Source organism: Leptopilina boulardi, unplaced genomic scaffold (assembly GCF_019393585.1).
Source record: "Leptopilina boulardi isolate dan_hultmark-lab unplaced genomic scaffold, ZJU_Lbou_2.1 LbouV2_368, whole genome shotgun sequence".
NCBI classification, from domain to species: domain Eukaryota; kingdom Metazoa; phylum Arthropoda; class Insecta; order Hymenoptera; family Figitidae; genus Leptopilina; species Leptopilina boulardi.
This window is the reverse complement of record NW_026137938.1, coordinates 2,064,580-2,076,790: the sequence shown is the minus strand read 5'-3', so window position 1 is coordinate 2,076,790 and position 12,211 is coordinate 2,064,580. Positions and strand designations below refer to the sequence as shown.

Here is a 12,211-nt window from a genome sequence, read left to right as displayed (position 1 = left end):
GTCAGCCAATGAGCTGAATAGTCAGAAGCCTGTTTTAAGTAACTCTGCTGGAAGAGGGCTTTGGTCTCTTGTAGTCTCTTTCATCAAGAAAGAATCGCAAGGTGTATAAGTGTCGCGAGAGAGCTGTTGCTCCCAAAAAAAAAAAAAAAAAAGAAAAAAAAATATATCCTCTCATTTAGCCAATGATACATGTTAATCAACGAGTTACAAAAATTATCGAAAATTTGTGTCAGTTTAACGTGTAAAAGAAAAAAAAAATCCGAAGGAAATCATCAGTAAATTTTGGTGAACGACCGTGAGCGCATTTTTTTTTCGCCACGGAACAAATCATGAAGTTTCATAAAACATTTTATCTTTGCTTATTATTCTTTATTTTAGCCTCTGGTGAGTCTTTTTTTTCATATTTTTGCAAATAATCATTAAAATACTTTCCTCTATTTGTAAAAAAAAGCCTTAAAAAAAATTTAAATTTTTAAAAACTCAAAATATTTTTTTATTTACATTTTTTTTGTCTAAGAAATAAAGAATAAAAATGATTCTTAAAATCGTTGTTTGCAAAATTAATATTATTTATACCACAAATTAATTTGAATTTTGGAAATTTTTTAAAGTTTAACGAACTGCCTTGAACTTTTAATTTATCGTCCACAGTGAAAAGGACCAAATTTTATACTTTCTTTTCACTTTCTCCATTATTTATACAATTCACTTTGTGATATTTTAATTAATAACAAAATTATTCTCCGAGAGTCAATTAAATTTTTACAAATAGAAAACTGTAAAATAAATTCAAAAAAAATTATTTTATTTAATAATTAAATTCCATTATTTTTTCAATTTTGCATCCATTTTAAATATGTATAATTAAAAAAAAAAAATTATTTTAACTAAAAATATGAAAAAAAAAATATATATAGTAAAATTAATTTGTTTATATTAATAAATTTTTAAAGAGAGAATAAAATATTATAGAGATTAAATGAAAGAAATCGATTAATGATGATTTAAAAAAAAATCATTTCAATTAAAAAAAAAAAAAATGGGCTTCTCTCAAGTTTCTCTACCGTTTACATAAGATTCGTGCATATATCCAACACACGTATATTTATATGTATATATAGAAACATTTTATCGTCGTATGTGCTTCAAGACTTTTATTCTCATGGTGCACAACGTCATTGCCACATGCTGCACCTTCACTTTCCACTGTACACTGTCAATGTACCGTTTTTCTTACACTTCATTATTGAAATTTCCCACTGAAAACTAATTAATTTTTCTTTCTCTTCAAAAAAAAAAGAAAGAAAAAAAAATAAGTTCGAAAAGAAAGCTTTGTTTCACTGAAATTCGATTTCAAATAATTTATTTAAAAATTATATTATAAATTATCAATTATAAATTAATTAATATTTTTTTGTTTTATTTATAATATAAAATTCCTTTTTTTATTTTCTCAATTAATTATTCTGAGAAATTAACAATTAATTAGCAAAATTCTGCCATTCATCTCAAAAAAAGAAAAACAAATTTGTCTTGAAAAAAAAAATCATTTTTTGAGTTATTTTCACGTATTTAATTCGTGACAATGATTAAATTGTTAATAAATGAAAAAAAAAATTGTCATTCATTATACGTGAATCGAGGGACAATCATTTTATTTTTGACCTTCATTTAAAATAAGAAAGTAATTTAATAAAACATCTCAGTTGTTATCAGTCATTCATGGTCATATATTTGAATTCCAAATATGTCCCATAATTTTTCAATGTTTTTTTTTTATTTTTTCTTTTTTCCTCGAGAACATAAAATTATAAAAACAATCTCTTAAAAATAAACATAAAACTAAAGTTCCAAAAATAAATTTAATAGAAAATTAATTTGTCTTAGACTTTTATCAAAAACTGGTTTTGGTGTTTCAAAAAAGTAAAAAAAAAAAAAAAAATGGAAATTATATTTGGGCCGAATGTGTCATTGATATATTGGAATGTCCGCAACAAAGTTTCTCGCTTTCTCAAACCTCTCTTTTTTCTGGGTCCCATCGGAATTTCTCTCGCCCATTTTCTAATCACATTATTACCAGTTTTCTTTAAAAATTTATTTCAATTCGTCAATTTTAAAAGGTGATTCACCTCAAAACACAAAGCCTCAGAATAAAAAAGGAAAATGTTGAAAAATTGTTAAAAAATTTTCATATTCAAAAAAATATTGCTTTATTAAATAAATAAATTATTAATAATATTTTTTTAACTATAAAATAATATTAATAAATTAATATTTTATAAACTATAAAATAAATTATAATTAATTATTAAGAATTGATTTTATATATGTGAAAAAATAAATAAAAAAACGTGGGTGTAAAGAACTAAATTGTATCAAATGAATTGGTAAAGAAATAAAAATTGTGAATGCAAATAAAGAAAATGACCTAGTAATGATACCATCCGCTGTAATTTGCATAAAAAAAAACTACAGCAATGGGTGTGATTAACTCTGTTACACTTCTGAAGTTACGAGATTTAAGCCTCTGAAATTGCACAAGATTTATTAAAATGATGTAATTTGTTAATGAACTGAAAATTCTAAGAATAATTGCCAACACAATTTTACTTTAACATTAAAAAAAAATTTGCAATTTTCATTTTTTTAAATAAATTAAATTTTTCATTTATTTTTCTTAAGTAGCTAAAAAAAAAAAAATTCCAATTTAATTTTCCATTATTATCTTGATTAATATAATGTTATATTTTATGATAATGACTTTACAGTGTTGGGCAAAATGTTAATTTGTAAGCTTGACCAATGATAAATTTTTTAATCTTTCCGTTTTGCATTTTAATGTATAAAAAATAATTGAAAGGTAAATAGCAAAAGTAGAACAAACAAGAAGGTTGATCGATAAAATAAAAATGTAATTTATAAAAAAAAAAAAAAAAAAAATTTCTAATTTCAGTTAATGGTCAAAAAGCAAAAAAAGAAGAAGAGAAAAAAGACGAGGAATTCAAATGTCCAGAGGGTCAAGGAAATGGAAATTTCGCAGATCCACAAACTTGTAGAAGATTTTATCAGGTAAAATTATTGAATAAAAAATTTTCTTCTCCATAATATCGACAATAAATATATATATTAAAACCGGAAATAATTTCATAACTACAAAAATTCTTTAATAAAACGAAAATAATTATTAATATTATTTACTATTGTGATATGACAAAGTATGTCAATATCGTTACAAAAGATTTTACGAGTGTAATAATTTCTAAGAAAAAGAAAAAAAATTTCACTTTATCCTGACAATCATTGAAGCGTTTTATCTTCTTTTTGCACAATTTTTTTTTAGTTTAAAATTATTTTTTTTTCTTTCAGTGCGTTGATGGATATCCATATTTGAATAGATGTCCATCAGGTCTTCATTTTGATGACATCAGCAAATTTTGTACATTTAAAAACGAAGCCCGATGTGGTCCAATAGCAACAAGTAATTTTTTTTTCTTTTTTTAAAATAATTTCAAAAATTATAAATGATTTAATAAAAAAAAAAAATTTTTAGCCCCAGCTCCTGCAACTGAACCACCCACCGATTTAGCAGAACGATGTGATACTTCAAAGTGCATTCTTCCCTATTGTTTTTGCTCTAGAGATGGAACAATTATTCCCGGTGGTTTTCAACCAAAAGAGGTTTTTCAATTAAAATTATAAATTAAAAAAAATATTAATAATTACAATTTAATAAATAATATTAAATATTAATTTCAACAAGAAAATTTAAATTAAAAAAAAATATATTTTCCATTTTAGACACCACAAATGATAATAATGACATTTGATGGAGCGATAAATCATAATAATTTTGATCATTATCAAAAAATATTTTCCCAAGATCGTTTAAATCCAAATAATTGTCCATTAAAGGGGACATTTTTTATTTCACATGAATATTGTAATTATAATATGGTTCAAAGTCTCGCTCACGATGGACATGAAATTGCAACCGAGACAATATCGTAAGATTAATAATTTTATTATATTTTGAAAAAAATTAAAATTAATGAAACAATAAAATTTTTAGACTTCAAAAAGGTTTAGAAGACAAAGGCTATGAGGAATGGGTTGGCGAAATGATTGGAATGAGAGAAATTCTCAAACATTTTAGTAATATTTCAAGTTCCGAAATTGCTGGAATGAGAGCACCTTATTTAAAACCAGGACGTAATACACAATACAGTGTTATTGAAGATTTTGGTTATATTTACGATAGTAGCATTGGAATTTCACCACTCAAAGTTCCTATTTGGCCTTATACACTCGATTATAAAATACCACATGAATGTAAATCAGGAACATGTCCCACAAGATCATTTCCGGGTAATTTAAAAAGTAAAATTAAAAAAAAAAGAAGAAGAAGAAGAATTTAGAAAATTATTTTTTCAGGAATTTGGGAACTACCTTTGAATGCGCATTACGTTGAGACCTATGAAGGTGGTCATTGTCCATATCTCGATCAATGTGTACTTCACAATCACGATCCACAGGAAGTTTTTGAATGGCTTCAAGAAGATTTCAATCGATATTATGAACAAAATCGAGCGCCTTATATGATGACCTTTCACACAAATTGGTTTCAAATTAAAGAACTCGAACGAGGACTTCATAAATTTTTAGACTGGGCAGTTGAACAGTAAGTTTTTTTTTTTTTTTTTGGAAAAATTATTTTGAAATATTTTAATTAAATAATTTATATTATTAATTGCAGACCCGATGTTTATTTTGTAACTGCAACGCAAGCATTAAATTGGATAACAGATCCAAGACCACTCAAGGAATTAGATTATTTTTCAGGATGGTCCTGTACAAAAAAAGAAAATATTCCCGGACCACCTTGCAATAATCCCAATAAATGTGCATTGGACTTTAAACCACCAGAGTCTAATTTTACTTCAACCAGGTAAGAATTTAAAAAAAAAAAAATATCAAAATACACCAATAATAGAAAAATAATTTTAAAAAAATTTCTTTTTAGATATTTGGAAGCATGTAGAGAATGTCCAAATAAATATCCCTGGGTGGGAGATGCAAAAGGCACAGGATATTCAAATGACATTTACAATCCTGAGAAAATAAAATAAAATTTTTTTTTTTTAGACTTCGCGCCTTTGTACAAAGTAACGCCGTTTCCATTCAAGAAACCCCTCCCCCCCCGTAAGTGATGAGGATTAAAAATCGACAACGAGACAATTTTATATTATCGAAGAAAAGCGTAAAAATTTTTTCACAAATTTTTCGCAAATTTAGTGTCGATTGAATCTTTAAATATTTTTTTTCGAATCCATTGTCGAGGATTCATTTTGTTAGACTGTTTTTTTTTTCTTTCTTTTTTTTTTTACCTGGTGCATGAGAGTGTGTGTTAAATGCAATATTGTAATAAATAAAAATCTGTTGCTCAAATTCAGTTTATAGAAAAAAAAAAAAATAACATCAAAGTCACAAAAAATGAAAATAAATTTTTTTTTTTGAAAAAAAGGAAATATTTTCTAGACTTCTTTTTTCTTCATCATCTACAATTAATATTGATAATTTAATTTATTTATTCAATTACAAGATGTTTTACTTATTTTTTTTTTGCATCTATTGCAAAAAATTAGATAATAAAGCTATTTAATTAATTTTACCTCATTTATCGTATTGGTATCCAAGTATCGAATATTTCTCCATATTTTTTACGTTCTGAAAAATATTTAAAAAATGTGTAATTTGTTTTAATTTATTTTTTTTTTTTTTTACTAACGAACATTACCTGGCGGAGGAAAATCTTCCGGATGGCGAATTATATAATCACGTAAAAATGCATCTCTTCTAGCATCTTGGTTTTTAATAGTAGTGTCTATTAAATGTGATCCAAGAAGTAATCCGGCAGTAAATGCGACATGCAAATAAGGTCCTAAAAAAATTTATTTCATTTAAAAAAAAAAAACAAAAGAAAAAAATAACAAACAAAAATCATCAAGAAACAAAATTTGGTAACAATGTCTACATTTGAAATTAAGAAATTTTAAAATGAATTTATTAATTAAAATAATAACTTACGTGCATAAAGTTTTAATCCTCGGGTGTAATTTATGTAACTTGCTATCGCAGGACCAGAAAATACAGACGGTATTTGCAACCAATATTTTGCTACAAAGTGTGGTTCATATAAAGGATCATATGTAAGTAAATCTAGTGCCCATTTAATATTTGGATTATCACTTTCCATATTTTTATTTATAATATTAAACAATAACAAACTTTTTAAACATTAATTTGGTAATTCAAAAAAAAAACAACAATTTTTTAGACCACCAGCTGATTGTCTTTTCTAACCTAAAAAATGTCATGAGAAAATAAAAATAAAAGAAAGGATTATGATGACTTTGATTTTCAAACCAATACTGTTTTTCAAAATAGCCACAAATTAGGGGCGCTGTGATCATTTGTCTAGTTTTGACATTAGGGTACCTTCACAACCTCTCATTTTTTTTCTCATATACAATCCCAGCCCTGAAGCTGACGTAACTTCTTTTATGTAAACGTCATCTGTTTATAATTTTAGCACGTTGTACAAGTTTTTTTAATTAAAAAAATAAAATATGACAACTGATAATGAAGATATAAAACTCTTCCAAACAATTGGATTGAGTGAACAAAAAGCTAAAGAGACGCTAAAAAATGCTCAAGTCACCAAACATCTAAAATCTGCAATTAGTGAGGTTAGTTAATAATTATTGTAATTTTGAAAATTAGTTTTAGACTTCATATAGAATTTTTAAATATTTTTATAAATTACTGCATGTATAAATAATGTATATCTTTATATTTTAATTCATTTTTAAAAATAATTTCTAACTCCTAACATATTTTTCGTATAAATTTAGAATTTATATTTAAATAAATTTTTTATTATTAAAAAAAAATATCAGGCATCTAAGCACGGTGTTCTTAACAATGAAAATGGAATACTATTGTATCATTTGGCGTCAAAAGTTAAAGTTCAAATTGCCGATAAATTGCCATTTATGTCTGAATCAATAGTTAAGAAAAAATTGGATACAATTCAAAGGGTCGATGCTGCTTTAAATTATTTTCTCAGCAATATTAAAGAATCAATTGACATTAAAGCATTTGAAGATGCTTGTGGTGTTGGTATTGAAATTACACAAGAACAAATCAAAAATGCCGTTAATGTAATAATTGAAAAAAATAAAAACGAAATCATTGAAAAGAGATATCGTTTTAATGCCGGTCCACTAATGCAAAAAATTCGTAACGATTTAAAATGGGCCGATGGAAAATTATTGAAAATTGAATTTGATTCACAATTATTTGAATTATTGGGTGAAAAAACAGAAGCTGATTTGATGCCAATTGTTAAAGATGGAAAAAATAAACAAAAATCACAGGAAAAAGAGAAGAAAAAATCTGATAAAGAAAAAAATGAGATTGTAAAGGATAAAATTGATGCACAAACAATTAGTGAATTAATGAAAACAAAAGTAAATTTTCACAAACCTGGTGAAAATTATAAAACAGAAGGTTACGTTGTTACTGAAAATACTCATAAATTATTGAAGGAACATCTTCTTATTACTGGCGGTAAAGTGAGAACAAGATTTCCACCTGAACCAAATGGAATTTTACATATTGGACACGCTAAAGCAATTAACATCAATTTTGGGTATTAAAAAAAATTTCATTGTTTTATTTTTTTTATATTATAATAATTATTATTAAAAAAATAGTTGGAAATTCTTTTTTAAAAAAATATTCAATTATTTTAAAATCTGCAATCAAAATTTTCAATTATTTTACATCCCTTGTAATTAAATATCTTGAAAAATTATTCAAAATTGTAATTTTAGAATTATAGTATTTATAAACCTTTTTAACTAAAACTGTTTAAAAATTTTAATGAATTTGATATATTTACTGATTTTAAGGGACGCATGATTATGTTCTAAAAATCATTAGTCATAATTTACATTTTATCGAATTTTATTTGTCCTAATTAGTTTTGACCCGAATTTTAATTTGTTCGAAATAGCATTTGGCATAATTTTCATCAATCCGATTTTCTATATGATAGAATTTTTATATAACGGAAAATTTAACTCACAGAATTTTTATTTCTTCGAATTTTTATTTGTCAGAATTTTTATTTGCTCGAATTTTCATTTAACATAATCGGCATTTTAAAGAATTTTTATTGGGTAGAATTTCATTGAATAGAATTTTCATTTAGATGAATTTTCATTTAGATGAATTTTCATTTGTTCGAATTATTATTTGATATAATTTCCATATAATCGATTTTTCATACTACAGAATTTTTACTTAACCGACAAATCATTTAATAGAATTTCTAATTGATAGAATTTTCATTTGTCCGAATTTTCAAATGGCCGAACAAACAATCGACAGAAAGACTTCAGCGCGATTTTTAAAATCAACCAATCACAATTTTATGAATAATTTTTGATTGGTTGATTTTAAAAATCGCGCCGAAATCTTTCTGTCTATTGTTTGTTCGGCCATTTGAAAATTCGGACAAATGAAAATTCTATCAATTAGAAATTCTATTAAATGATTTGTCGGTTAAGTAAAAATTCTGTAGTATGAAAAATCGATTATATGGAAATTATATCAAATAATAATTCGAACAAATGAAAATTCATCTAAATGAAAAACTAATTAGGACAAATAAAATTCGATAAAATGTAAAGTATGACTAATGATTTTTAGAACATAATCATGCGTCCCGATTTTAACAATTGATATATTAAAAAATGTTTTTAAATCATTAAATTTTAATTCCTAGAGAATTTATATTTATTTTTTTAAAAAAAGTTGTATTATACATTTTTTTAAAATTAATTGATATTAAAAATGTTTAATTCCATCTTTTCGAAATATCAAATTATTTTTAAAAATTAAATTTCAATTTTATTAAGTTTTGTATAAAATTTTTCATGAAAAAAAAAAAATTATTTAGTTATGCAGCTGCTTATGGTGGTACATGTAATTTACGTTATGATGATACAAATCCAGAAAAGGAGGAAGAAAAATTTTTCATTGGAATTCGTGAAATGGTAGAATGGTTGGGTTATAAGCCAAATGAAATAACATATTCGTCGGATAATTTTCAACAACTTTATAATTGGGCTGTGAAACTTATTGAAAAGGGTATGGCATACGTTTGTCATCAAACTAGCGATCAAATGAAAGGTTTCAATCCACCACCGAGTCCATGGCGTGAGAGGCCAATTGAAGAAAGTCTTCAACTATTTCAGGTAGGCTTATATTATTTTTTTTTTTTTGTAAACTAATTTTATTTTAATTAATTTTTTTTTGTAATTAATTTCTTTTTTAGGATATGAAAGACGGATTAATGGAAGAAGGTGAAGCGACACTTCGAATGAAAGTAACACTTGAGGAAGGAAAACAAGATCCAGTTGCTTATAGAATAAAATATGTTCCACATCACAGAACCGGCGATCAATGGTGCATTTATCCGACTTATGATTTTACACATTGTTTATGCGATAGCATTGAACACATTACACATTCATTATGTACAAAAGAATTTCAATCGAGAAGATCATCTTACTATTGGCTATGCAATGCTGTTGATATTTATTGTCCCGTTCAGTGGGAATATGGAAGACTCAATGTTAGTTACACCGTTGTGTCAAAGAGAAAAATTGCTAAATTAATTGACGAAGGAATTGTTTCCAATTGGGATGATCCTAGGTAAATTAATAATAAATAATTTGATTCAATAATTAAAAATTTTACAAAGAAGAGAAATAAAAATTAGTTAATTTTTAGACTCTTTACATTGACTGCATTGAGAAGACGTGGATTTCCCGCGGAGGCAATTAATAATTTTTGCGCACAAATGGGAGTGACTGGCGCTCAAGCGACAGTTGATCCTGAAGCGTTGGAAGCATCAGTTCGAGATGTTTTAAATATCACTGCACCGCGTCATATGGTTGTTTTAGATCCATTGAAAATTACCATTTCCAATTTTCACGGTGATTCAATTTCAATTTCTGTTCCTAATTTTCCCAATGAGCCAGAAAAGGGACAACATACTATTACTTTCAACGATGTTGTTTATATTGAAGCCACTGATTTTAAGGAGGTTTGTTTTTAAAAATAATTAAAAAATTATTAATTTTAATTAATAATTTTTATTTTCCTTATTTTTAGAATGAAGAAAAAGGATTTCGAAGATTGACACCAAAACAATCAGTTGGTTTAAAACATACAGGTGTTGTTATTACTTTTCAATCGGTGGAAAAAGATTCAAATGGTAGAATTACGAATATTATTGCTAAACAAGAGCCAGTTTCTGATAAAAATAAACCTAAGGCATTTATTCATTGGGTTTCAAATCCATCTACAGCTTCAGTTCGTCTTTATGATCGATTGTAACTATTTTTATTATTTATTTAAAATTTATATTTAAAAGAAAAAAAAATGAAACCTATTTTCTTTCTAGATTTAAACATAGAAATCCAGAAGACAGTAATGAAGTTCCAAATGGATTTCTCAGTGATATAAATCGTGACAGTAAAAAAGAGATTGTCGCTTATATCGATTCATCATTGGAAAAAGTTTCAAAGCCTTTGGAGAAAATGCAGTTCGAAAGAATTGGATTCTTTTGCGTCGATTTTGATACAAAACCCAACAAGGTAAGATGACATTAATTCAAAAGAAAAAAAGAATAATAATAATTTTTTTTCACATTCTATTGTTATAATATTGCCATTATATTGTTCCAGGTTGTTTTTAATAGAACTGTCACATTGAAAGAGGACTCAGGAAAAATTTAAACTCGAATTGAAATTCAAAATATTTTGCCATCACTTTTTCTACAGTGAAAAAAAATAAATATATTTATAATGTATAAACAATTTATTAAAATTTATTAAGAAAAAATTTACCTTTTTTTTTTTTGAAAATTTTGAATTTTATGTCAACTTTTTTCTGTTCTTTTAATTCATAACGCATGATTCATAAGTTGGGACCATATATTTGATATTTATGAATGCATCTTCACCGCCGTATCTTTCGAGAATTTCCAATGTTTCTTGAATTAAATCCGATGGATTTTCACCACGTTGCTGAGAATAATCGATTCCTTCTCCAAGATTTACTGTCAAAAAGTTTATATTAAATTAAAATTTCATTTTTTTTCTACTGATAATTTTTTTTTGTGAAAATTTACCATTTTTATCTTTGAGCAAATTAGGAATGGGAAGAATTTGTCGAAAATAAGGTACCAATGATTCTCCAATACAATCGCCTGAACGTACAAGACGCTGAATTGCTCTCATTGTCATGCATATTATTTCGGGAATTTTTGTATTCAATGCCTCTAAAAATTGATAATTTTTTTTTTTTTTTTTTTTATTAGTATATTTAATTTAGAAAATTTTTTAATTAATACACTTAATTTAATTTTAATTACGATTAAAAAGAAAAACTCATTTACTTTTAATTGGAATAATAAGTTGTGGTACAACTGGAAGAATTTTTGTCCCTCCATGTTCGAGCATTTCGGTAATTCCTTGTTCAACGAGAAATTTATATGGCGCTTCAATTTCTGTTAAACCATCGAAGAACATTGGTAGATAATAATGAAAATCTAAATCTTCTATTCGAACTTTCCAACTGATTCTCTGTCCATTGCCATCATCTTCAAGTGAAATTGGAAATGCCCCTCTCTCGTAATATTTTCGAAATGTTGATGGTTTTGGTGGTTTTGGATCGTAAACACCAATTTTCGGCGGTTTCGCTACAACAGTATTTTCCTAAAAATAAATTAATAATTAATCAATTAAATGAGAATAGTATTTTATAAATTCGTAAAAATTGAGTTTCTTTTTAAAAAAAAATTTTACCTGCATTGCTTGAATTGTAAAAGCAGGAACAACTCTTGGCTTTTTCTTTTTATATTTTGGTAAATTTTTTCGAATTTCTGACCAAAATTCACGTTCATTCACCATTATTCAAGAATATAATTTACAAGATTAAAAAAAAATAGTTTACATTTTTTATTTTCGTTGTTTTTCTACAAATTTTTATTTTACATTTCATTGGTTAAAATCAAGTAAAATCGTTCCTAAGCAACGAAGCTTGATCAATAAACAATGAAACGCTAAACTAAAAT

At 25.7% G+C, this 12,211-nt stretch overlaps 4 protein-coding genes across 4 annotated transcripts; 2 read left to right on the top strand and 2 right to left on the bottom strand.

Annotated features, from left to right (window-relative positions):
• On the top strand, nucleotides 1-5,525 carry LOC127287218 (chitin deacetylase 1). Its single transcript, XM_051314039.1, has 9 exons — nucleotides 1-384; nucleotides 2,954-3,069; nucleotides 3,367-3,478; nucleotides 3,551-3,678; nucleotides 3,799-4,004; nucleotides 4,070-4,365; nucleotides 4,432-4,678; nucleotides 4,754-4,945; nucleotides 5,021-5,525. The coding sequence occupies exons 1-9, from the start codon at nucleotides 330-332 to the stop codon at nucleotides 5,124-5,126; spliced, it is 1,458 nt and encodes a 485-aa protein (XP_051169996.1). The 5' UTR covers nucleotides 1-329; the 3' UTR covers nucleotides 5,127-5,525.
• Nucleotides 5,526-5,561: 36 nt separating this feature from the next.
• LOC127287221 (NADH dehydrogenase [ubiquinone] 1 subunit C2) lies at nucleotides 5,562-6,380 on the bottom strand. The gene is made up of 3 exons (XM_051314041.1): nucleotides 6,085-6,380; nucleotides 5,795-5,938; nucleotides 5,562-5,724 (listed from the first exon to the last, which is right to left on the bottom strand). The coding sequence occupies exons 1-3, from the start codon at nucleotides 6,251-6,253 to the stop codon at nucleotides 5,675-5,677; spliced, it is 363 nt and encodes a 120-aa protein (XP_051169998.1). The 5' UTR covers nucleotides 6,254-6,380; the 3' UTR covers nucleotides 5,562-5,674.
• Nucleotides 6,381-6,540: 160 nt separating this feature from the next.
• Nucleotides 6,541-10,872, top strand: LOC127287217 (probable glutamine--tRNA ligase). Its single transcript, XM_051314038.1, has 8 exons — nucleotides 6,541-6,746; nucleotides 6,957-7,711; nucleotides 9,026-9,323; nucleotides 9,404-9,783; nucleotides 9,862-10,177; nucleotides 10,246-10,466; nucleotides 10,538-10,730; nucleotides 10,821-10,872. Exons 1-8 carry the CDS (start codon nucleotides 6,627-6,629, stop codon nucleotides 10,869-10,871), a joined length of 2,334 nt encoding a protein of 777 aa, XP_051169995.1. The 5' UTR covers nucleotides 6,541-6,626; the 3' UTR covers nucleotide 10,872.
• On the bottom strand, nucleotides 10,770-12,192 carry LOC127287219 (parkin coregulated gene protein homolog). The gene is made up of 5 exons (XM_051314040.1): nucleotides 11,943-12,192; nucleotides 11,534-11,852; nucleotides 11,267-11,416; nucleotides 10,983-11,194; nucleotides 10,770-10,910 (listed from the first exon to the last, which is right to left on the bottom strand). Exons 1-4 carry the CDS (start codon nucleotides 12,045-12,047, stop codon nucleotides 11,034-11,036), a joined length of 735 nt encoding a protein of 244 aa, XP_051169997.1. The 5' UTR covers nucleotides 12,048-12,192; the 3' UTR covers nucleotides 10,770-10,910; nucleotides 10,983-11,033.
• Nucleotides 12,193-12,211: the final 19 nt, after the last annotated feature.